The 27,012-nt window shown below is 41.8% G+C and overlaps 1 protein-coding gene across 3 annotated transcripts in view; it reads left to right on the top strand.

The window, feature by feature from the left end:
- The window catches only part of arhgef10la (Rho guanine nucleotide exchange factor (GEF) 10-like a), a 118,799-nt gene that overhangs the window by 9,178 nt on the left and 82,609 nt on the right, over nt 1-27,012 (top strand). The window contains exons 3-13 of one of the 3 annotated variants that reach the window (XM_084033308.1): nt 1,954-1,981; nt 7,893-8,041; nt 10,675-10,767; nt 11,308-11,432; nt 12,729-12,824; nt 13,539-13,647; nt 14,683-14,783; nt 16,191-16,268; nt 17,529-17,708; nt 19,121-19,237; nt 25,666-25,758. In XM_084033308.1, the coding sequence (XP_083889434.1) occupies nt 1,954-1,981; nt 7,893-8,041; nt 10,675-10,767; nt 11,308-11,432; nt 12,729-12,824; nt 13,539-13,647; nt 14,683-14,783; nt 16,191-16,268; nt 17,529-17,708; nt 19,121-19,237; nt 25,666-25,758 (1,169 nt within the window). The remainder of the gene's footprint in view (nt 1-1,953; nt 1,982-7,892; nt 8,042-10,674; nt 10,768-11,307; nt 11,433-12,728; nt 12,825-13,538; nt 13,648-14,682; nt 14,784-16,190; nt 16,269-17,528; nt 17,709-19,120; nt 19,238-25,665; nt 25,759-27,012) is intronic. The other 2 variants (XM_084033310.1, XM_084033309.1) reach the window with 2 other exon arrangements.

Genomic DNA, 27,012 nt, shown 5'->3' with positions numbered 1-27,012 from the left:
GTTAAGCTAAGCTATTAAGAGCTAGCTTTAGCCTCGGTGGCTAATATTTTTTGCATATCCCTCCATTTTTAGACGTAGGCTAGCATCCAGCACCAACCACCTAAGCTAGCAACTGCGTCAGTTATAGCCCGTGACGTGCACCGAGTAGCTAACGTTATTAACATGTTAGTTAATCTTCGTTACTGTAACGAAAAGCAACGCATTTTAACTCATTCAGGACAACGAGTCAGTTAGCTAGCTAACATAATAAAATTACCGTGGAGCATTTTGGCTAATACTTAATACTTACTGCGCAACAATGGTGTCAAATTACACCGGCGACGTCATTCATTATTTAAACCACATTATGTTATTATGTATAGCATTTTTTTTATATCTATTGAATCACAATTACTGATTAATTAACAAGTAATAACGTTATTGTAGGCGAGGTTATCCCCTTTTTGATTTGAATAATGTTACAATAGTTTTACTGTTGTTTTAAGGTGCTTTTATGTAATATTTTGACAGTAGAAAATTATTTCCCCTTCTTCTTTAGGCTATACACATACAAACGTTTTGATTTTAATGTGAGACTAATATGGAAGTCTGAAAAAACTAACTTTTTTTTGTAATATGCGAAAACAAGAGTAGTAATTTGACAAAAAAAAAAATATATATATTATATGGGCATCAATGTTAATGTTAGATATCTGAGAAAGTATGTGCACTATCATTTTAACATCCTAAACATATCAGCCAAGCAACAGTTTACAATGAATTAGGATCAAAACTAGCTCATGTAATGATAACTTTATATCTAGCAATATTAGCTTGCTGTAGCACTAGCCAGTTAGCTGAATTATTGATGTGATGCGTGCTTTACTTTTGCATTTTATTTTGCAGTTCAAGAAAGAGGAAAGTCAAAATCTTGTGTATGAATGCAAAGTTTGTATGCCTCTTACCCAGATACAGCTGATGGGTGTGGACGTTCACAGTTTGACAACCATCTGGCTCAAATTAACACAATTTAAAACCAGTTTGTTGCTGCAGAGACGGAGGAGTGGATGAAGTTGCTGTAACCAAAAGCCACATGTTCCATCCTCTCTCTCTGCACGGCAAATCACCGAAACACAACCCACTTAAGTGTGCAATAATCTTGAACTGGCTCAAAGATTATATACGTTTATTCTTCAGTTAATGTATCTGATCAGTTTCCCCATAGCCCCACGCTGTGTGAGTGACTCTCAGCTTCCATGTGGCTTTTAATATCCTCGAAACAGGATTTTTAATAAGTGCCTCAGGCAGACGGAGCAGAGTTAACCCCCCCTTTAATTGGATGAAGTTATGTAGATGTATGATATTTACTACCTGGCTAATGTTGCCAAACAGACCCCGGTGATTACATGCCCAGATAAAGAGATTTAAGTCTTTGGAGAAGTTCTGTGAGACAAAGTGAAGCGATTAACGCTTAATTAAAAAGCTCTTTTACCAAGTCTATGTGCAGTAATCCGTTAAGTGGGCTGTGGCGATGCGTAGGGGAAATAGTTGATAATAGTGTGTGTACTGGAGGTCTGTTACTGTTTGGGAGATCTGAGATTCAGACCTCTCGTCCACCAGATGATATGAGTTTACATGTCGGGATCCAAAAGGAAAAAGGAAAATGTTTCTTTAACAGCACCTTTGCTGTGAAAACACATTCAAACCATGCAAAATGTACATTTTGACTACCTTATACCATCTGCTTAAGTACTACATGTCCCCCATGTAAGCAAGTGTGATTTAGTTTATGACAGTAATACTCTTTTAGAAGCTGTACTGTATTCAAGAGAGAATTGGTAATTAGAACACAAAGTCACGGCCTTTCAAGCTGTCTATTTAAGATTCTGACAAAGTTGCATTCGTCATCTTTTTTTCTTCCTTTGCTTTGGAATAAGTTTGTCTCACTGTTGCTGTTTTTCCTCGTTTTGACAGATGTTCCAGTTAATGAGTCACCCAGCGGGTAAGTTGCTTTTTTAAATTCTTATTGCAATTATGGGGGAGGGGTGAGCCCAACATCACATCACGGCAGTGTGTTATGTCATTATGCCTGCGATAATGTCATGCTTACGCTCCGTCCTAACACGCCACGGTGGGTATGAGATACTGTGATGTTACGCCGCATCCATTCCTGCATCATCCAGATGCCAGATGTGCGTGTCACACCCAGGGTGACTCGTGGTGATGTCAACGACGGCGGTGATGTTGTGTATACAATCCCCCCCGAGAGGAAATCACAGGATTGCCTAATTCACTGTGATGCGTACAGTATAGCACGATGAGCCGTGCTTATGCTGCGTCGAGATGACTTTAATTTAAAGTCAGTCAGCCGGTGAAGGTTAGAAATGCAAAAAAAAAAAAAAAAAGTTGTTTTCTGAAGATAGCTGTGTCTCAAGATTCCCACTGTCACGTAGACACTCAAGTCAGTGGAGGTGAATAGAAATTAATTTGTTATGCTCAAAAAACTCCCCGTTCCAGAAGTGATAGCTCTTTTTCATTGCAGACGTTTTGACTTGTAATTTCCAGAAGGAAGAAGGTGTAACTAATAACTTTGATGGCTTAGTTCAATTAAGTCCCCCTATAAGCCTTTCCAGTGAGCTAGTGTCTGCAATACCAGGGAAGATCACCTGGGAAACCCAAATGAAATGCAGTCTTAATTAATGTTATTCATTTCACCTGTGCTTTTCCTGCTGTGACGTTAAAAAATCTGCCTGGAAAAAAACCCCCACATATTTGTGGACTCTTCTGTCAGCGACTCTCTGAAATCGTATTTTGGCTTTTTAAAGCAAAACACAGTTTGACTGAGTAGCAGTTTGGGGGGGGGCTTAACGAAGGGTCAATTGTGGTTTGTATTCAGTCAAACGTTTCAGCAGTCGGTCGTTGGTGCACTTTTCTAGTTGTAAAACCCGTCTGAATGTACAGTAGAGTAGATATATGAATGAAATGACCCTAACCCTGCTGCAGTCAGACAACATCTGTCATACAAGAAGACTTGAGCGCAGTATATGATGATGTGATAGTTTATTGATTCCCTTGAAAGCAACTGTCTTCTTGCCTGCACCCCCGCCATGGGAAGGTCACCAGAACAGCAGCCCGTTTTCTTGAAGGATACTTAAGCTTGCTTCGACTGAGGCTCCTGCATTTTGAAAGGCAGCCATATGTTGTTGCCTTAGAGCAGGTGAAATCTTACCGGTCTAAACAAAGTCTGTAATCTGCAAAGCTGAGGGGGAAGCGTTTTAAATTTTAAAGTGTCACTTGACCCCCTGGTCTGAAGTTTACTCACTAAATCATTTTGAAAAATGCCCCAAAAAAAAAAAAAGTGTGCAAGGTGCTGAGAGATGAAAGCACATCAACTATGATTAAAAACTTTGACGCAGCGTAAACAGCGATATGGCATCGGGGCACTGAATTTGATGAATGTGCTGTTTAATGAGACAAGAATTAGGACCCGTGGTCCCTCCGCCTCACTCCCCACCTCTGGGGGAGAAGAGGGAGGGTCATTACATTTTTCTTTTATTTTGTGACATGTATCTCAGAAGTGGTCTTGCAAGACTAGGCCTCATTTAAAACAGTAGATAGCGTTTTGAGCCAGTTTCTACCATGAAATGCAGATTCTTTTTGCAAGAAATGTCAATATTTAGAGCAGTTTTGATGTTTTATAGCTTAAAAAAGTACATTCAAGTGTGTAATTATCGTTTAAATGAACTGCTTGAACCACCAGATTGTGACCATGTAGTATACTAATAATATAGAAGATCAGAGACGTGAGATTATAATCTACGATACACATTTTTATATATTTTCCTCACTTCTTTAACATCATGAGATTTACTCCACATTCCCATCTGAAACAAGCCAGAAAGACATCAGATATCAGAATCATCCGTCTCCATCCTCTCCGGAGGAAGTGTGCTCAGAAACCTCTCTGATAGTGAACTTCAGGGGTTGACTTCCTGTGGGATTTTCTGTGCTGAAAAGAGGATATTTGTGCACAGGTGTGAGAGCGGCATGTGTGTGTGTGTGTGTGTGTGTGTGTGTGTGTGTGTGTGTGTGTGTCACACTGGGGTCTTGTCAATTTCACATGCAGGGAGATTTCTGCTGAGTGCACGTTTCCACGTTAGTGAAGTCAATAGTCCGCCTTTTAAAGAAGAGCTATCAATAGCACTTTCCTCCATCAAGGTGTTAAGACCGTCAGCACATCCACCACATCTGTCAGCAGTTTTGGAATAATATTGCCCAAATTACTTTTCAATTGTTATTGCAGAAATATGGCTTTTCTTTTTTCCTTGAGCAGTGCAATGACAGCACGTCAGCTTGTTGCAGCTATTAAGCTCAAGGCAGACTTTCTCTCCTGTGAGTTTTTATGTGCACTCGGTGTTTGATGCCAGGGTTGACTTCTGACTTTTCTTTTCTTTCCTTCACCCCTTGACAGATAGTTTTCATTAAACGCTTTGCACAAGGCCTCGCCACTGAAATGGATACCATGACAACGGGACATGTATGGCGTCTGTTTCTCTAACCTTCGAGTGTAACTTCGACTCTGCCGTCAAAATAGTTTCTTTTGTTGGTTTGCGTTCACCTTTTGCAGCCTTGCAGAACTTTAGACTTTCGCCCTTGTTGGGAAAAAAACCCATCTAATGTAACTTACAGAGCACATTTATACTTCACAGACCCCCCTCACCTCAGTTGGATGTGCTGTGAATGCAAAAAAAAAAATAAGATGGTACTGTAAAAGCACACAAATACGTGCATACAAATAAAACGAGAAGCCGTGAACCAAATGCTTTTGAGTGCGATCTAATTACGAGTGTATAGAAGAACGCTTCATTGTGAGTGATAGATATTGGCCTGGAGGAGATTTATGACCCGAGGACAAACGGAGCTCCATCAGTATGGTCGGCACAATGCTTGTGCGGTTATAAAGAACAGCTATACCTGCTATGTGGAGCTGTTACAGGTACTGCAGCTCTGGCACAGTAGCTGAAGGGAATGGAAACAGATGGAAGGGCGATATTTGCATTCAGGCGGCTCCCGCTTTAGGCTTGTTCTCTGCCCTCGGGCGATGTCATTTGCATTGAAAAATGATTCCAGCCTCTCTCCTTGAGCTATATGACTCACTTGGGCTTATAGGCACAGATAAGTTGTGAAGGGGTGGGGGGGTAAAAAAGATATGCCCGGATCGATAGCTACACTGCTCAAATCACTCCAACCTGACATGAATGCATGCAGCCAGGCAGATGAGCTGTGTGTGTGTGAGTGTGTATATATATATATATATATATATATATATATATATATATATATATATATATATATATTTGCACATTTTAATGACAAGAAATCAGTTTATCGTAAGAAATGCGTTGACAAACAGCTCTTTATTTTGTTTTCGTGCAGGCTGAGATGATTTTTGTCCTTCTTTAGATGGAGATGAATGATTCTCTCTGCAGTCTTTTGCAGCTTGACACCAACCACAAACCCAAATGTCTGCTATCAGTAGCTCTAATATGATCTGTTGACAGGGCATTTCATCTGCTCCCGGATGTATGTGGTGGGGATTCATAGCACGACAGGGAGAGCAACATAGCACAAGCTCAACCACAACCGGGCCTGTATTTTTAGAAAGCTTAGAATGATTATTACTGCAACCTGATTGATTAAATCAGTCGATTATTGTATCGATTGATCTTTTTTTGTTGTTTGATATAAGACGTCAGGAAATGGTGAAAGATGTATATCAGTGTTTTCCAACATCCTGAAATGTCTTGTTTTGTCCTCAACTCAAAGATATTCAAGATATAAAGGACTGAAAAAAACAAACAGAATTTAAGCATATTCAATAAGCTGTGGATTTTTGTCTTAAAAAGTGACTCAAACATGATGCATGTGCAATTAATTTAATAGTTGACAAGTAATGTTTAGAATGCTTTACTTGTAATTATCAGATTATATTTACATGCATCATTATATTCAGATACAACTATTTAATTCTCATTTAATTTTAGACCAGATGGAGTACCTGCCTGTCGGTGTTTGGAAATATGGCTTTTAAAATGAACAACTTTCTGTGATCCCTCTGTGGTAACAGATAGAATACAAAACAACTACTTTTATACTATTTGGATCCTTTTCTGCTGTGTGCATGCTTTCCCTTCACCCTACAAGAACAGATACTGTTATGTAAGATCGTGGAATACGGATAATCTTCATCCATTGTCATTTTAATGTAAAGTAAGAGAGTCTGCAAGGCTGCGGCCTTCAACAGTAAAAACTGTATTTTTTTCCGGCCTGTCTCGTTTGTCTCCAAGTTGCCCATTACTCTCGATGCTGCCGGCGTTGCAAGCGTTGCTGAGGTGTTTAGTAAGAGGGACAGATTTAATTAGACGGGACACTCCTACACACTGGATCCTGTCATATTATCAGTCATGTGGGAGGACGTCCCTCACTGGCAGCATCAACACGGGAACCATGTGATAGCTTTGTCAACAACATTTCCCCTGTGTTGCCGGTCTGATTTTTAATCGTGTGTTGGGGAAACGTTTTCAGAAGGGCTAGCGGTGATTATGGAAAGACAGGGAACGGGTTTGACAGTGCTCGGGGGCAAGTGAAGTAACTCAAATAACAAACAGTATGTGTGATTTGTATTTGATTTTTTTTTTACATGTGTCCAAAGGAAGCTCAGCAACTTATCCCTCACCTGAAGTTGTCACTTATAACACAACTCATTTGAGAAATTGTTAAAATGTGCAAAATTATAAAGTGGATTCAATTAATATTTCAGCTACACCAGCCCAAGGCATTAGCGAACTTACATATTAAATAAATTAGGTGACATAAACATCAAAGTATGTAAGATAATTCTGATTTAATAGGGCCCCTTAATTATACAAAATGGGTAATGATGTCTGAATGAGGCCCCTCGGATAAATATCACAGGATATGTGATTTGTGATATATCTAATAATTACTTTATAATGTATTAATTATTGGTGTGAAATTTGTGTCAATAATCGTCAAGCAGAGGTGACTCTGCGGTGGTGGGTAGTGTCGTTTTTGGCCTGTTTTACTTTTAGTTTTAGTCTAGTCTTTGTCTCAAACTAGTCACGTTCATACTGTTTTTAGTCTCCTCAAGTTTTAGTCGACTAAAAGTCTGAACATTTTAGTCTTATTTTAGGGAGAATTGTTCGTGACTATTTTAGTCTAGTTTTAGTCAAAGATTGTATTTAGCCAAACCCATTTCACATTCAAACAAGATTATCTTATTATTATATTATTGTTACCTGATAGACTCAAGAATACATCCATTCCAGACACAGAAGACGCTAGTCATAATTTTCATTAACGAAAGCAGCACTACTCAGATACACATTTAATACAGTATAACTGTCAACAAATAATGCCAATGAATATTAGTCATATTTAATTTTTTAATTAAAACTTTATTGAGCAAAATATCACTTCACAATGCCGAGTTATTCAGTGAAATATCTTTAATCCTCACTGTGAATCGTGTCTCATGTCTTCCTCCCTTTTCCTACCAATTTCATAGGAATTCGTTTTTTTTAAATTATATATCTCTTTCATCTATCAGACAAAGTAAAAAAAAAAGAAAAATATTATTCCTACGTCCAAGAAAGAAGCCCACAAAAGCTTCATGATAATTTGACAGCAGCAGGATGTGTTCTGTCAGACTAAAGAGAATGTGCGTTCGCATGCTTGGATAGCAAAGAACTATTATGACCTCCTCCAGCTCCTCCAGCTCCTTCAGCTCCAGCCACTCCTTCCTCCCCCTTCCTCCCTGTCAAATGAACCAGTAATGAGGCATGCAGCACTGGGTGTTAGTTTTACTGTGCTAATATTTGGGTACCTTCCAGGGCCTCTGCTGCAGAGCCCGGTACCTCAGCTCCACGTGGGGGAGAGGAGCTCCGGGGGCTTCCTGCGGCGCCGCTGCCAGCTGCAGAGACGCCAACCGACTCAGGAGACCGCGGCAAGGAAAGCTCCGGCGGCGGAGACGTCTCTCAAGGTACACAACTCTATTATATCTACATGGAAGTGATGCACCTTTTTATTATAGATCAAGGGATTCAATTTCAGACCAAACAAAAAAAAAAAGGTTACATTTAATCACGTGTTACAGTGTTCACGTAACAGACAGGTCTGTATTGGGCCTCTAGAGTTGCACTGTAATGACACCGGCCATATAAATTGTGTTCCAGTATTTTGTTAGTACTCCTCGCTGCATCTCTTGACCTTGATCAAAGGTGGCAAGAACACCATATTACAGGCCTACGGTCATCTTATGGCTCATTGATTTCCACGGTGAAAGGTCACACACACACACACACACACACACACACACACACACACACACACACACACACACATCCGAGGTGCACTCACACACACTCCATTCAAACACATGTCCAGACAACAGCACTGGCTGGCACTCACACACACATTCTCTGCCGTGATTTGATTTCTACACAGACATGACATGAATCCAATTAATTCAGGATGAGGATCAATAGAGAACCATTTCCATGAGGGAAAATTGCTTTTGGATTTCGACTCAGTCAGCAGTGCTGCAGTTATTTGAAGGTGGCTCAGAAATGAGAGATGTAAAGGAGCCCTGCAATGCTGCACAACATTTTTTTTTAATGTTCCGCTCTTCTGATGTGTTTTCACACAGGCCGCTGCCGTCGTCCTGGACGTGTACAGTATATTTAAAACCAACCGTATAATGCTATTATATTAAAACCTCGCTCCTGGATATCTTTATCTATATATTTATTTATAATACAGAAAGTGGGGGGAAAGCCAGCTACTACTTTTATACTGATCTCACTGAGAAATCTACTGCAATGCTCCGTTTGAGGTTTTTAAATTAGGTGCTTTTTACTTTTTAGTTTTCAAACACTCCAGGAAGTATTTTGCATGTGTGTTAACCTGCTGTGGAGGGCAAATACTGTGTAGAAAGCCTGTGGTTCAGTCTGACCAAATGTTATTGACATGCATCATTATGACTAATTAAGTATTTCCTGTTTGTCAAAGCGATTGTGTCCCTTCACTCCTCCGAATATGGTCATGGCACATTTTGTTGTCATTATCTGACATTGATCGCAAATGTATGATGGCGTAACAGGGCAACTGTAGGAGAAAAACCCACGGAGCCGAGAGAGGGGGGCAATATTCAGAGAAAAAAATATAAAGATTACGAGATATTACGATGCTAACAACCGGCATTTATGCTCGCTAAAATCCCATGAATGTCGCATTTATGTTACTAATTACTCATCCCAACGTGTGACAACGCCTCGTTAAGGTCCTTAGGGTGATGATGTTGATGCTTATTGTTGGTTTTATTCATATGAGGACAAACTGTCAAACATTCGGTGTTAGCGGATCTAAGCAAATTGTTTATATCGACTATATTTACACGTGAATATATGGCAAAAGAAAACAGAGAGAGAGGGGGCCAATTTCTTTAATATATTAAAAAAAAGTCACACATTTCCAACTTTTTTTCTCAGAATATTGCCGGCCTCTCTTGGCTTTTTGGTTTTTCTTTCCCTAAAACGCTGTTGTGCAAATGCTTTACTATGTTTGTTTGTTTTGTTTTTTTTCCCCTTTGACATTTTGAACAACAAGGACAACGGTATGCTCATAATGGCAGTGTGTTTTTTCATTGCATGCAGTGTCATCGTGCCTACAGGGGAGTTTATTGGACTGTCAAGGTGCTGCTTTGGAGAAAAGTTAAATAAAAGAAAGAAAACACACAGAGGAACTTCTGGTTTACCACGTTTTGAAATAGCAAGCCGTGTACCCAGGAGACCCAGTCACTTTGCAGACATGCTGATAGTCGTCAGGCTGATAGCCCAAATCCAGTTGTTTTTCTTCTCTGTTCTGAATCCGCCCTGAATGGAAAAGTGGGTGATGTATAAAGAACATTTGTGAAGCTAATCCTCTCTTGTAGGAAAAAAAAAACAGTCGCTCTTTGTTCATCACCTGGATTGTGTCCAAGGTTATTTCGAATTTTAGACTGAACTTCCATGACAGAATACACATCTCCAATCGGATTAATTGAAACAGTGATTGTTGCTGTTCGGGAGGGGACTTAGGAGAAAAGTGTTACAGACAAATCACAGTTTAAAACCAAATCAATAAGGCTCACCGAGCTAAATTAGGCTGAAACACTCTCGAAGCAGTTAATGACAAATCCTGCCGAGCGTGGCGAGAGAATGGGTCAATAGCCCGAGCTGGGTACAATCCCGTTTCGTCACAGACAAAGCCATTGTGGGGAACATGCGATGTGTCAGATCTCCCCGAGGAAGGAGAACCGTAACCTTTAAATGCAAATGATACAATAAGTATGTAAATATTGAAAGACTGTGTAAATTCATAACCAGAGGCAAGAAGATCTGGCACCTCTTTATCTATTCTTCTTCGCCAAAAGGATTCAGGCGATGTAGTTTGGAGCTGTGTGTTTGTGTGTGTTGTTGTTTTTTTGTTGTTGGGGTGAGAAATGTAAAAGACTGATCTAACAACAGGAGGTGCAGCCATCAAATAGAAAGGAAGATAAAAGTTAGAAGGCACCAGAGTTTTTTTTTCTATTTTAAAAACAGTGTTTGTTTCCCTTCTGGTTTTTTTCTTTGCCAGCTTTACGTGCGGTCAGAGCCGAGCCGGCGGCGGCGGCTTCGGAGGTGATCTATGACGACGTTCCCAGTGAGGACCCCCTCTCCCCCGATGAAGGTGAGTAGCTGCGATGCTGTGATTGAATCTTGACGTGGAGCTTCTGATGTGCATAATGTTTGTGTGTTTGGCAGTGTGGAAGAGAACTCTTCACGTCCAATTCTGTGGCTGGTTCAGATGTGGTTTAATCACTGACAGTGGAAAAAGGAAGTTACAGCATTGCTATTAAGTCCTTTCTGACCAGAGTGGGCTAGCCTCCAGAGATTTATACAGAATTATCTGGAGAACAAAGAGGAAGTTGTGATGAGTGGATTTGCATTGATTCAATATATGTCTCTTCCAAGGGGATGAGACATCCTGAGAAGAGAAAAGGTGTGGTTGCTCTAGAGGGCAGCTGGGTTTCCCTACACAATGTCACAACAGGGGCCGTTCATCAGGCCTTGACCAATCAATGTGAGATAAGTTTCGGAGACGGTTCAGGAAGGGGGAAAGACCGAAAGGTCTTCTCATACCAAAAGTTAACACAATCAATCAAAAGAGAAAGGAATATCAGTATGAGATAAGAATAAGAACATTAAGGTAACGCATTTTCTTCGACAGCAGATATGATCTACGAAGACGTTCAGAGAGACAGCGGACCTCCAGACAACGGATGGAGCTCCAGTGAGTTTGAAAGCTATGACGAACAGTCTGATAACGAGACCAAACTACCAACACGGAGCAAGGTATTATTCTGCAAGTGTGTGTGTGAGTGTGTGTGGAAGGATGCCTGACTTGTGTATTCATCTCGCACAAATCATCGTCTCTGTTCATTTCACGTAGCAGCATCATGACCAAGCAGGTTGTTTTTTTGGTTGGTCGGTTTCCCCAGCACTTAAAAAAAAAAAAAAAAGAATCAAGGAGAATATTTCATATCGTGCTCCCGCTCGCACAGTTGTCTTTATTAATGTATAGAAGTGGAAGGAAACTATAAAGACCATGAAAAATGCATAGCGGACTGTCTGAGCCTTAACATTTCATTGTGGGATGAAAGTAAACAAGAGGCATTTTCTGTGTGGAAAGCCTCAGATCTTCCCTCTTCCTCTGCCAGAGATGCAGCGTGGTGCAGTGTTGCGCTCCACGCCGTCGCTCTTCCACATGATGGCGCTGTGTGCACATTCACACCGTGCTGCATTCCCCCTTTCTGCTTGGCCAGCCTTTAACGCCCATGCACCTATGCAGGCATAGGGGAAAATGTTGAGTCGTAACAATACAAAATAAATAACAAAATGCTGAGTTGTATCATTATTAATGTATAGATTTGTGCTTATATTAACATATTTTAACATATTGAAGGCTTATATATATATATATATAAAGATATAATTCCATCGTAATCCAAGACAATGCTGAGTTAAATCAATGCAGGGAGACGAAAAAAGGGGAGAAAAAAGGTTGTTGTTGTTGTTTTGGGATTGAAAATGTGTTGCTCAGGTAATTACAGAAAGGGAAGGTGTGGTGTGGAAAATCCCCCCACCATCGTCCCACGCCACTGAACAAAAAGGAAGGATTCAGCTGCACTGGTTTAACAATTAATGAAGAAAACCTTGACTCTTAGGGCACTTTCGGCTAACGCAGCCTTCTTGAAAAACACATAGTTTTTAATTAGTCTCGCCCGATTAATTTTTACCAAGTGTACCTGAAGTTCTCTCTTGTTCCGTTTACTGCTTAATTCCAGCGGCCTGGGAGAACTGACAGTTTGCTTCTTTAATAATTGCCCTAAGCTGCCCGCACCTCACAAACTCCTCCATCCTTCTATAAATCAGCGTCCATTAGTCTCATAACCCCTTTCTACCAAAGAAAGCAGCGCTCTAAGCCTCCCTATGCTTGTGATTAATTCCCAATGATGCGTAGCTTGTTTTTGCCTTGATCACTTTGCCTCCGTTTTCCCCTTTTTCCTATTTCCCCTGCATCTTCCTCCTGTCTTCCACCTTTTTGTGGCTGAACGCAACCCACCTGCCTCCCTATCCCAACACCTGTAGCTCTCTCCTGAAGTGTGTCGGCTGAGGGAACGGTGTGCCAGGACCAAGCGCGAACTGGCCATGAGGCTGTCTGGCAAGCACAACTATGACATCAAGGTATATCTCCGGCAGCAAGCGATTTAAAAATGAAATATATAAAAAAAAAACAGCCGTATCACACTTGTTTTCTTCGCAGGGCTCATATCACTCTGCTAGATGTTGGTCAATAGGATTGATGAAGACCCACACCTTAAATATGCTGCGTTGTGTGCTCAGCTGACTCAAAGGCTTAACTGACTCTCTGCATCATCTTTGCCAGCTTTCCTTTGGACTGTGACTTTGCTTTGAGACTGTCTCTCTCTCTCTCTCTCTCTGCCTGGTTTTACATCAAGAGGCATTTATGGGACACATGCATAATTAAATAATATTCTGCATATTTACTTCCATAAACACCAGTGCAACTTGCCCCCAATTAATGACCTACTTTTCCTGAAGTGGCATCATTTAAAAATACTATCACCCCTGTGTGTATTCTGGGTCCGCGGAGTCCGGTTGCAGGGCTTCTGTTATGCCTCGGGGTGGAGTTTGTGGTCAAACCGAAAATTCTCCCACGCTGAGCAAACGCTCACTCTCGTTGCCGTGATACCCCCGATGATATGCTCATGGAGTCTCTGATTAGGGGCTGCGGCGCGGCGGCCCACGGGGAGTCGCAGATGGTGAGATTCATGACGAGCCCAGCGAGCGCCACTTCTCTCTCCAGAGGAGCGCCGTTGGGTTGTCAGGTGTCGTCCTCTAACGCTGGTTTGTTTCCGTCTGCTCCCTTCCAAACAGGTTCAGCAGCTCATGAAGGCGGCGAGAAGCGGGACGAAGGATGGGCTTGAGAAGACCAAGATAGCTGTCATGCGAAAAGTTTCCTTCCTGCAGAGGAAAGATCAACTGGGTAAAGCCTTGTTGGTCAGCTGGCTGTTTTTTTCCTGGATGAAAGCTATTTTTAATACTGTAGAATTGGTTATGAAGTCTGTTTTCTTTTTAACCCCTTCCAGTTGACTCTTTGAATTACAGGCGGTTGCTTAAAGCTAGCCAAGCCAAAGTAGTCGTTGGAGGCTTCTAGAAAGTAGTAGAAAGTCTAACTTTTTCTTTACACAAATCCCTTCGGGGGGAGAAATAAAAGCACTGTGGAAAAGGAAGATCTCACTGATTATAGCGATAATAAATAAAACAGACGGGCCCTCTCGGCTTTAAGACGGACGATGCGGTCGAGGAAAGCGTTTTTTGATGTGATGTGAGAAAGACAAGGATGAAACGACTCATGCGGTACGATATAGGTTGTGTTATAGGAACCCCTTTTCTAACAATAGAGAGCGATTACCATCCAATAATGGAGTATCGAGCAGCTCCATAAACCATGGATACCAGACTCACGCCTCAAACAAAATCTCCCTGCCATCACAAAGAGGTAAAGAGGCCACTGCTGCTATTTTTAGGTGTTGATCGAGGGAAATCTGCACGGCATTATATCTCTTTTTTTTTTTTCACGCCAATCCTGTGTTATCATTCCAAAGTCTTTAATTGGAACGGTGGAAGCTTTTGGTCTGTGTGTCTTTAGGGTTATAGGCGAAGTGGGGATTTTTTTTTCTTTTCTTTTTTGAGACTGCTGGATGTCTTTGTGCCAATGCAGAGATGAGAATGTGTTGGATCAGGTTTTTGCAGACACGCTTCTGTGTGCTTCCTTTACTCCTACAGAGATACAGTATTGTTTTGGAAGTTTTTTTTTTTTCTTTGCCTTTCTTGCTCGCTCTATCTCCGTCTCTCTGCGCTCTCAGAAAGTTTAAAAGCGTCTTCATATTTTCGAGGTAATAAACTTAGTATGTGGCGATGTATCTCCGGCTGCAGTGATATCTGAAGGATGCCTCTCACTCTCTCCCTCTATAACGTTTCGGTATGTTTCTCCTTCTTTGTTTCTGAATGTCTGCAGAAGAGGAAGATGATGCAGGATACCTGGATGTGGCGGTATCAGAAGTGAAGCATCCCCCCCCACAGCTGACCCCCATGCCAGAGGGGCTGACCAGCCACCAGGTACACTCATTTTATTCATTTATGTTACTAAAAATACAAGAAAATACAGACATATGTTTCATTTCATGTTTATTTGAGGACAAAAACAATATACATGGATAATTTCACTACAATTTCCAAATGCATGGTATCACAGCATTTATAGCTAATTCCAGTGCCCGTCCCTAGAAGACCCCTTTACATAGACTTGGTCAGGTTTTCATCCAGACTCTGGAGCCATATTGGACCGACCAGTGGTCTTGGTCCTGCACAGGTCCCACCACTCTGTAACAGGTTTGTAGTCTCAGTGGGTCCCACCACTGGTCTGTAGTCTCAGTGGGTCCCACCACTGGTCTGTAACAGGTCTGTAGTCTCAGTGGGTCCCACCACTGGTCTGTAACAGGTCTGTAGTCTCAGTGGGTCCCACCACTGGTCTGTAACCGGTCTGTAGTCTCAGTGGGTCCCACCACTGGTCTGTAACAGGTCTGTAGTCTCAGTGGGTCCCACCACTGGTCTGTAACAGGTCTGTAGTCTCAGTGGGTCCCACCACTGGTCTGTAACCGGTCTGTAGTCTCAGTGGGTCCCACCACTGGTCTGTAACAGGTCTGTAGTCTCAGTGGGTCCCACCACTGGTCTGTAACAGGTCTGTAGTCTCAGTGGGTCCCACCACTGGTCTGTAACAGGTCTGTAGTCTCAGTGGGTCCCACCACTGGTCTGTAACAGGTCTGTAGTCTCAGTGGGTCCCACCACTGGTCTGTAACCGGTCTGTAGCCTCACCCCCTCTAACCAAAGAGCCTCCGATGATACAACATGAGGATATTTGCGTCATCGAGGCTCTTTTTCAGGAAAGAAACACGGAGATCTCCGTCTCTGGGAAACGAGGGAATGATGATGACATTCAAACACGGGTTTCTAACACACAACGCTTCATGCCATGTCATGCCGTTGTTATAGGCCGCATTAAGTCCTTGCATGTCCTATTAAAAAAAACACCACAAGTGGGCAGCATATAGCGGGGGAACCGCATGCTGTAAGTAAGGTATCTTCACAGTCACCGAACACACGAATGAATTCACGAGCGAGCATGACAGCTTGTGACATTCCTTCTTTTTCATTTCTGATTTAAAATGAGCATGCACTGTACTGTATATTTACTCTGTTCTCTTTCTGCCATTTGGAGGAACAGTGTGTTGACATCAAATCACAGGAAAAGCTCAATGATTCAGAACTCCGATGGAGGCTTTGTTCAAAAAGAACCTACTCTCCTCTTTGAGTCTGTTTTTTTCCCCCTTCCTCCTGTGACAAGCATGTGATTATAGTGCAATCCATCATCCCGCGCCGCGTTTAACCGAAGGCACGCAGCACACTGCAGCCCCCATCATGTCCTCTTAGCGCTTAGATTTCCTGACTGGTCTGTTGTCTGCGCAGGTTGTCAGGCGCCATATCCTCGGCTCCATCATTCAGAGCGAGCGGAGCTACCTGGAGTCTCTCAGGAGGATCCTGCAGGTGAGCTGTTTAGTCCCCTGTTGTCCTCCTGCCACATGCAATATCTTCACCATTTAAAGCTGTGAATTACACTTAAAAAAAGAGCAAGCGGCGATATCCATCAAATTAACCGAGGTGTCTCGGCATAAATAATCCTGATAAAACAGCCCTCCTCATTTCTGTGGCGTTGTGCTGATGCTGAAGAGAGAGAGAGAGAGAGACACTGTCAGACTCAGGATGGGGTGCAGCACTCTCTTTTTTTTCTCCTTTTTTATTTAGCGGGGAAAAGGGAGATTTGTTATCTCCTCATCACAGCAAAAAATAAGAGGATCCTAGTGAAATGGAATCAGCAGCAATCAATGGCTTCCTTGTGGACTGCAAAATCTTTCCCTGTCAAGATAGGATGCGTTTACCTTTGTTGTCGGCGTGACATGATTGCGTGTGATACTTAGGGAGATTGGGGCTCTCTTTTGGAAAATCTCTCCTTGTTACTGAGAGAGTCCAGCCGAGTGGTAAACGCAGCGTCTCTAGACAGATAACATAAAAAAAAGGCATGAAAGGCCGCGAGCAAAATTAGACGTTGACGGCTGTACGTTGCATTATTGCTGTGGAACAGATCACACGCTTGTTCGTGCTGTACTTGTACTGATTTGAATGATTTTGCCGTGTTGGAGATTCAGTACGACGTGCAAAAAAACATCAACAAAAACATAAGCACTGTGGTTTGATTCATTTTTTTTTTGTGTTTTCATCTTCAACCGTTTTGACAATATCTATACTTTTGGTATGTTAAGATTGAAAGAAGTCATGTTTACTGGCTTCCACTCAGAATATTGTCCACACACAGTCTGTCAACTGGTTTCTGGAGGCTATGCTAATATTCCCAGGAGTGCTGACTGAAGAATCAATCAGTGGCTCTTTCACCATGTTACATTTTGCATCTGTAAAACTCTGCTGGGAGCTATTTTTTTTTTGCCATTATTATTCCGGCTTTTATGATTACGAGTCACCTTGACTACTGAACATGTTTGCTTGTGGCAAAATGCAGTTTTTTCGTGGTGTGAATCCTCTTTTGGATTGATGTGCTTCCAGGCACCGTGACTACATGTCTTCATTTTGATTTCCTAGGATATTTGTCTGCTACCCCTCGGTGGTCTATTTATGCAGCTGAAAAGAAGAGATGCTTAAGGAAGGTTGACTGCTGATTCATCATAAGCACCACCCCTCCCCAACAACAACAACTACAACCCAAAATACAATTTTCTTTCATAATCTCACCAGGAATACCAGAGACCGCTGATGGAAGCCGATCCACGCATCCTGAGCCCGAGGAAGATCCGGCCCATATTTTACCGACTGAGGGAGATCACGCAGTGCCACTCCATGTTTCAGATTGCACTGGCGTCACGCGTGGCGGAGTGGGACAGCAGCGAGAAGATCGGAGACTTGTTTGTTGCCTCGGTTAGTGTCTGTGCATGTTTTTGGTACGCATCTTCACATTTGTGAAATAGGAATGAGGACTGGGTTCAAATAAAGGCTTATTTGCCTTTATTTATATATATATATATATATATATATATATATATATATATATATATATTTTTTTTTTTGTATTGTATTTGTTCTGAACAAGTAAAGACATAAAATAGGAATAAAAAACAACAACAAAAATTTAAATAGTCAAAAAATTAGACATTCCAAGCAATATTTGCAGAGCAATGAAAATCATAAAGCAAAATTTAAATGTCCAAAAATGTTTTTTTACAAATATATGTTTGTGTGTGTGTGTGTGTGTGTGTTGCATCAAGACTCACTTGTTCAGAGTTCACCTGGACTCTGCATAGCCTTCCTCCTTGTATCCCAATGGGTTAACCTAGCAATTAAGAGTGCATGCTTACTGTAGTTATTGTAAGTCTCTTTGGACAAAAGCATCTGCTAAATGTAAAATGCATCCTCCTGTTTATTCCAGTCTGAGACGTGCATTCTGGGTAAAGAAAGTCAAATGTTCCTTGGCATTTGGATCTTAAGCTGTACTACCAGAGTTATAATGAGCTCCAGGCTTTAAGGCTGAGAAAACAAGAGATAGTTAACCACAAACATGCAATCTATTACAGTTGTGATGAATATCTCCACTGCATCACCTCTGGTGCTCTCTGGGATCACGCCTTTGCTTTATTTTGGCACTAGAATAATTGTTTTCGGGGGATGGTTTTCTCATCAATAAGGTCCTCTGATTATTAGCCTTTTAGAGGGGCCGATTCTTCCCTCGCCCTCTCTGCTGGCCCTTATAGGGCTGCACGATTAATATCCCAAAAACCTAACCATCCAATGAGAGATGATGGTAAAAGGACTGCGCATTCCCCCCACAGAGCTGTCCTTCTCCATGCGGCGGCGATGTGTCCGTACCTGCAGGTGATATCTCAGTAATATCTTGAGAGGCAGGATCCTGAGGGATGGGTGTGAGGAAAGAGGATTAATTCCTTCCCCACCACTCCTTAACTGCCACTACCAGCTGCCTAGTGTGAGTTTAATTGAGGAGAGAGAATAAATGACTCCCCCCCACTCCCAACACACACACTCCACCACCTCTTTCCTCTTTGCCCAACCTCTTAAATGGCTCGTGAAGGGTGTTGTGGTAACTGGCATGGTAAACAAACCATTTTTTTTTAAAGCCCTATACTTAAATAGCCATTTTCTTCTCCACTCTTTACATTTAAATTACCTTCGGGTCGCCTCTCGCAAACAGGACGGTCAGCCAAAAGCATTCAGATGTCAAAATGTCATAGCTGTGTGTGTGTGTGTGAAGACAAAATAATCCAACATGGCAGCGCAGTAGACATTAAAATATGCTTGTTTCTGTTTTTGTCCCACAGTTTTCCAAGTCCATGGTGCTGGATGTGTACAGCGAGTACGTCAACAACTTCACCAACGCCATGGCTCTGATTAAAAAGGCGTGCATGTCCAAACCGGCTTTTCTGGAATTCTTAAAGGTGAGCTTCAGCCTTTGTTTGTTTTTTGTTTTTTGTTTGTTTTTTTCATTCTCAATTTGAAGAACAAAGTAAGCCAATAGTGTTTTAGCCTCTCTGTTTGTTTTTCTTTGTGTTCAGCAAGAAGCTGAATCGAGCAAAGCCCCAAAGCTCAAGGCTTAAATAATACATACTTACTTACTCAGGTTTCCAAAAGACACAGACAAATAATTCAGTATTTAAAAAAAGGTGCTTATTTACACAGAAAAACACGGAGTTAAAAGACAGGACAGCATTAAAGTGGGTCCCGATTGGTGAAATTGTGTTGTCTACCATGTAGTACTCACATGCACAAGATTGTAGCACTGAGCTACTTCTAAACCCATGAAATGTATTTGTATGTATGCTGTAGTGTATTCTATTCTATAATCACTAGGGATGTCCCGATCCAGCTTTTTGCACTTCCGATCCGATACCGATATTGTAGCTTTTAGTATCGGCCGATACCGATACCAGCCGATCCAAGCATGTATTAAAGATTAAAGATGCCGGTTGATGGAAATGATCCAAAATTAGGGGCTGGAAAAATATGGCTGGAAAATGATGAGCATCACATTAATAGCTACAGATACTGTAAAACACTACAACGACATATGAGTGCATATATTGTCTTATTTTATCAAGTAAAATATAAGGTTTACTCAACAGCCTGATAGTTCATAGAAATTCAGGTAGAAATAGGTTAACTCAGAGTTCCACAGCTTATCAAAAACAATCCTCCCCCACAGGGAGTCCCCTTGCTTTGCATTCACACTGCTCCAGCCCAAACGGGCTTTAGCCCGTACACACGTCATCACGTCCTAATACTACACACAATATGGCTTGATGTTGTTTTGAAGGAGTGCATATATTTATCGACAACACTCGACCTGCATCAGCGCATGTGCGCACGAGCGGATCTGTGCGAGCAGGCAGCGTGGAAGCCGGTCCGGTTCCGGTACCGGTCCGGTTCCGCTCACACCACGAGTCTGAAGAGTGCAACAGCTTATCAAAATAAAGTGTCAACTCCGTGTTTTCAAAGTATAAAGCGACATCGTGGTGGTTAAACGTGGCGGAACGGCATCAGAACAACATCAAGCGCGTAAAGTACACGAAGAAGAACGTAGCGGGAGCGCGCCGCGAGGATTGTTGTTGTAGCTGCGTGTCTTGCGGAGCAAGTCTACTGTGCTGCGCGGAGGCGCTCCTAATGTAAATGTTTATTGATTTATTAATGAATTGATAGGTGGCTTATTTTTGGCATATTGATTTTATGGCCTGTACAATGGTAGGGGAAACACTGGACATGCACACAAGTCCGTCTTGTTGTTGTTTAGCGGATGCTGGACAGGTCACGAGGTGTGCGCTAGGTGTGCTGGAAAGCGCGGACCGGACTTTGGGGAAAAAACGAAAAAAACGGGAATGGATTACCTACATCGGTGCGCTGGAAAACACGGACCGGAGTTTTGAGAAAAAAAAAAAAAAAAAAAAAACTGGATCGGGAGTTCGGATCGGGATTTTCCCGTGCAGGCCGATCCGATATCGATATGCATTTTTTGCTTATATCGGCGGCCGATCCGATCCAAATATCGGATCGGGACATCCCTAATAATCACAGAATATGACAGTTCCATCATTATTTTAGTACATCGTGAATAGATGACGAGTTCACCGAGAAATCTGCCAATTAAAGAATGCCACACAGGCTGATTTAATTGGCGGTGATGTGAAATGGGAAGTCGACAACTTTGACAACTTCCCACAATCCCACCATCGAGATCTGTTTTTAATGTTTACTTAATGTTTCAGATATTAATTAGGAATCAACAAAAAGGCGAAGAAAGAAAAAATAATGTGCCAGGGTGCACGGAGAGTGCCAAGGAATTATGTAAATGTGCTAGAGTTTAACAATTCCCCATGCGCTCAGCATTCATGCATGAGTATGACCTGGAACATTGAGCTGTAATGCTGATCTACAGAACCAGATCCCACAGCTGACAGCCCTGCATGTTACTGCAGATAACATGTGTCCCTTGCCTTTGTGTTGAAAGGTCCCTCTGTCTCTCCCGCTGACTGTTGGAGCTCTCCCAGGAAGACAAAGCAAATAATAAATTCTCTAGACATAGTCAGGAAAAAAAAAGCCACCACAGATGACAGACTTCATTATGTTGCTTTTAAAAATATGGTGAAGTGCAATGACTGTGCGCACATGACCGTAAGCACACAATTTGCATGGATGGGGACCATTAAATTCTGCATTTTAATACAGTGTGCACACGTGTAACACGAGAGCTGCATTTGCATCTCGGAGAGTAAATCGGTTCTTTCTGCGACAGCATGTTAGGAACACTGTAGGAAAAAGAAAAAGAAAAAAAAGAAAGAAAAAAAACAGAGCCAAGAGAAGGGGGCAATATTTTGAGAAAAAAAAAAGTTATTAAAAACTAGCACTTTATTATAGCGGTCATAGAGGAAGTAAACACGTTGCTTGATCAGATGTTTGCTGTTGCTATGACAACACGTGAAAGCTACAGCTAGCATCTTAGCCCAACCACCCCGATCAATAAACACCCATAAGATGACAATTTGGCCTCATATAAATAAAACCAACAATAAGCATCAACATCATCACCCTAAGGACCTTAACAAGGTGTTGTCATACATTGGGATGATTCATTAGAAACATAAATACGTACATTCATGGGAAGTTAGCTAGCATAAATGTCGGTTGTTAGCATCGTGATAAATTCGCAAATTTGCGACTTTTTCTCTCGGAATATTGCCCATCTCTCGGCTCTGTTTTTTTTGTTTTTGTTTTGTTTGTTTTTTGTCGACAGTGGCCCTAAAACACCGTCGTATGTTTCTGATATAAAGTTGCCATATTGATTCTCATTCTCTGGATGAATGTTTACAATCGTCCAAACAACATTTCTTCTAAACGTACACTAAAAAGGTTGCATGAGGTCGGTGGTATATAAAGTTGTGTTTTGTAGCAATATCCAGTTTTTATTGGTGAGAACGGCCGGTGCTTGGATGGCAGGACTTATGAGTGAACCTGCTTAATATATTCACATCAGCTGTGGAGGGAAGTGTCCACTTCACACCTTCAATGACAAATCCATTCTTGGGTTTCCCCCTTTTTTTTTAATGCATTTGTACCCTGTGAAGTTTGTGTCATAGCCAGAAATAGAACTTTATTGCATTGCATCTTGTACAGTAAGAGTAGGTGACAAATATCCCATAAATGTAGTTAAGTAGTATAAATAGTCACTAACAAATCCAATCTGTGTTCACAACCAGCTCTATTTCACACAGATTTCGCCCACTAATGGGATCTTAAAGCCCGACCACTCTACTCTGTAGAGCAGCACACTTGCATTTTGCAGTACCTGCTCAGCCAGTCAGCTCTCATCTCTTCCAGTGGCACTAGAAACCACTTTCATTCAGTAAGCGAAAAGACAAAAAAACACGACATTAAGGAAGACCACCCTCGCTACTTCGGTGCTGGTCGATCCTCATTGTTAGCGTGTCGCTTGTCAGCTTCCACGAGGCTCTCTGGTGGTTTGCACTGCAGGTTGCTTACAGATAGTCGATAGACTGCAGCGAGCGCAACAAAAAAACAAAAACGTGCCAACTTTTTTAATTTCAGTGTCGCTAATGTAGCAAAACACCAGCTTTTGCTCTCTAGATGACATCAGGAGGTTTAGGTGATGGAGCGAGACGCAGGAGATATCTGCACTAGAGGGGACTAAAAATATTGGACTCAACCCGAAATGGATCAGTGGGGGAATTCTGGAGTGCATGGAGGGCACAGAGAGAGAGAGAGAGAGAGAGAGAGAGAGAGAGAGAGCGGGTCGGGCACAGGTCCAGAATTTATAGGAATAAAAATATAGCCAATCCCAAATCTGTGAGCCTGAACAGACCCAAACGGAGAGAGAAAACCAACACTGGAGGTCAGAACAGTAACAATCCACGGCATCGGAGCTGATCGCTGCTCACACATATTGACAGATTATGGGTCTGGCCTGGTTTGGGGTTTTGATTACTAACCCAGTGAACCCCTGAAAACCTTGAACTCCTTTAGTTTCCTCTGCTGTCATGTTGCTCTGTTGGTTGTTGTTGATGCCTGTTCCACCTCCCCCAACTAACTCCAAGCTGTTTGGATGCCATTCTGACAGATTGCATCAGTTAACCCCGTTAAGTCCTCGCTTCCTTCATGGAGAAATATTGTCACCGTGCAATGCCATACTGTAGGCCAGAGATCTTCAACAGGGGGTCCATGACCCCTAGGGGGTCTGCAGCGTTACTGCAGGGGGTTGCCGAAATGATTTGATCCCACACTTAATTTCTTCCAAAAATGTAAATATGTCCAAAAACATGAATACAACCTATACTAAGAAAATATAAATCTTCCTATTTAGTCAATGTTATGAAATTTTGATGTAGAAATGCCAATATAGATTTAAAATGTTCTGTAAATATATGAATCCGTCAACAAGCCTTAGCATTGTTTACATACATCATTACGAAGTACTTTTATATATGGCACTATAGACTGCACGACACAATATTATTGACCGGTTTAATAAGCAACACAATTTTAAACGATATGTAGTCAGGGGTCCCTCCACGTTGGCCTGAAAAATGTTGAAGACTCCCAGGTTCTTCTTCTACCTGGTAGTCCTTCACCGCCAATGGGTTGAGTGTTACATATTGGTGATTATTACTGGCAAGACTCAGAAAATCCATGTCCTGAGAGCTCAGTCGGCTGAACGTAACACCTGCCGCACTGATGTAATCTCAGGCAGCGTTACAGTTTTATACTCCCGTCTGTCTTCGACAGGTTGGACATAAATGTGACTAACTTTCAAAAGAGCGATAGGGGAAGTTCTCCTTGCAAACGACTGCCTCTCTTAACAGGCATCACTCAACCGTGTTCAGTGCATGAAGCAGGAAAGAGCCCCCGTCTCTGTCGACATCTTGGCCTGGTTCAGCTGTGGTGCAGAGATGTTGCTTGGTTTTTTTGTGTCCGTCCGGTTGCAGATCATCGGCTCTTTCAGATTAAAGTTGCATTCTTTGAAATCACATAGTTTGGTGTCTGCTGTTTGATTCCTTTTAGTCACGCTTCCTCGTTAAATGCGTTTATACTGTGCAATTATGGGATGCCCCAGACAGACTAAAAGAAAACGGGGTGAAATCTTTGTTTCAATTCAATCCAAAGACAGCGGTCTTCCACCATACTGTGATACAAATACCCCAATGACTGATGTAGACCAAAGACAGGCTGACCAAAAACCTTCTAATTGGAATAAAACGTGAAATAATGGCCAGGATATACCGGCAAGCTTTCCTTTTACCCATCCCACCCTCGGAGTGGACAAGCAAATAACTCAACATTGATTTTATTGAGGGAACCTTTAAGTCTGTTCATCAGTGAGAATGTGTCTTTGTCTGCCTTTATTCCGTTTTGTGTCAAGTCAGTCTCCACGGAGGCTCCCCATTGGTGGATCCTTCTAAATCTTCCTACATTCTGCTACTCTACTAAGTTGCTGACTTCATGGGCGACTAGTTAGGCCACATGACTCTCTGCTGTATATATGGCCGGTACAACAGGAGCATGTTATATGCATCCTGATTTTCTGGTTAAGTACAGTTCAGTTTGAGTGAACTTTGCAAGTGGTCGAGCCTTTAGAGCCTGTTAAAGAGCTCCAATAGTGCTTCTAGAACTTGGGATTCAATTCTTAATCTTCACTTCCTGAGATTAAAGTGCATGATCCATTTACATTTTCTTTATCCATATCATAACCTGCAAGCACAACATTTTTGACCAGATAATTTTGCCTGTAAAATGGCATTTCTAATCAGTCCAGTTCCATCAGTATTAATATCAATCCAATGTATATAAGTATAAATCAAACAGATATCCAGTTCTAATCTATGTGTATCATCTTAAATTTTTTTTAAAACAGGTTCCTAACTTGAAGGAAAACTGAATATCCTGCACTTAATAGCAGATGATTTCAGATATCTTAAGATTCAGCAACATTTTCTTCCATTTTTTTTCCCATTTCTCTCTCACAGTTGATCTTATCCAACCTTTACTACCACACCATCTATTAAATGTGCCAAGTGATTTGCCTTTTTTACACTGACGGTGTCATCAACAGACTTGACATCTCCTCCTGACCCACGCCCACAGTAATGCACTAGACGTATAACACTCAGAATATCTCTTCCTTCATACTCTCATGTGACTAACAGACCCTGTTTTACATACCTTATTCACCCACTCACGCCTACACAGGTCTATAGAGGAATCTGACAGGCTCCTCTTCAAGTAGGCACAGCATAGTTTCCTTTTAATAGCCTTTCTGTAAGAACACTGTTCCAACTGGTTTTTTTTTGCTCTCTGTTTGCAGAAGAAGCAGGCCTCCAGTGTTGACCGCATCACCCTGTATGGCTTGATGGTGAAGCCCATTCAGCGATTCCCTCAGTTCATATTGCTCCTGCAGGTATTAAATGTTGATGTTTTAATTAAGTGAATCCCTTAAGTTGCACTAGCTAAACACGTCCAATATGGGGAAACGAGCGGAATTAAAGATTCAGCAGCGCACGCACCGATAAAGATGCAAACCTGCAAGGTCACAGAATTGATTATGGATTTTTAACTTATCCCAAGTACAAGAAGTCGTACCTCAGGTGTTTTAATACTGAAGTTAGCTAGAGCTGGAAAAGTACCAAGACACGGCAGTTTTTCATATTGCTGGCTTCATATCCTGCAGGACTCTTCCATTTTTCCATTCTGAGCAAAGATTTGGATTTGAGCTTGACTTGCTGGATCTGCAGCAGCTCATTTCATCCCTCAGTAGGCATTGATTATCCATGAATTCAATAGATAAGTTATGAATGTGAATCAGGCATTTTCTTCTAGACTATACTCCAAATAGGAAGTGTATGTATTTAATCATGCATTACAGGGAGCTAGAGCGCGAGGCACCGAGGTACATCGGAGATGCATATCAAGACAATGCCAAGCTTACACTGGGTCATAGATGCAGGACAAATATAGACGTGCAATGCACAAAACCTGTTTGTTTTAACCAGCGCTGCTTTGAAAAGAGCACAAACATCGCAATACAATGAGCTTTACACAAACACTGGAAGGTTACTGTGATGTGCACAGTCAGATCCTCTGAATCTGTGCCCGTCTCAGACATAAACTCAAACAAAAAAAATGAAAAAAATGGCCCAATCTTGGAAAAAAACCTCTTTCCAGAAATGTGTTCTGTTTTCACAAACATCCCAACTGTACAAAAAATGTCCCCACTTTGCAAAATAAATCTCCCCACTTTGCAAAATAAATGTCCCCGCTTGGCAAAAATGTCCCCACTTTCCAAAATAAATCTCCCCACTTTCCAAAATAAATGTCCCCGCTTGGCAAAAATGTCCTCACTTTCCAAAATAAATGTCCCCACTTTCCAAAATAAATGTCCCCACTTTCCAAAATAAATGTCCCCACTTTGCAAAAATGTCCCCACTTTCCAAAATAAATGTCCCCACTTTGCAAAAATGTCCCCACTTTACAAAATAAATGTCCCCACTTTGCAAAAATGTCCCCACTTTACAAAATAAATGCCCCCACTTTGCAAAATACATTTCCCCACTCTGCACTCTGGGTTCTTTTCCCAAAGAGAACACATTTTTGGAAAGTGGTTTTTCCAAAGTCGGGACATGTTTTGCACCTTGCAGGATACGGAGGAAGAAAT

Source organism: Eutrigla gurnardus, assembly GCF_963514095.1.
Source record: "Eutrigla gurnardus genome assembly, chromosome: 2".
NCBI classification, from domain to species: domain Eukaryota; kingdom Metazoa; phylum Chordata; class Actinopteri; order Perciformes; family Triglidae; genus Eutrigla; species Eutrigla gurnardus.
This window is presented reverse-complemented; position numbering and strand designations above follow the sequence as displayed.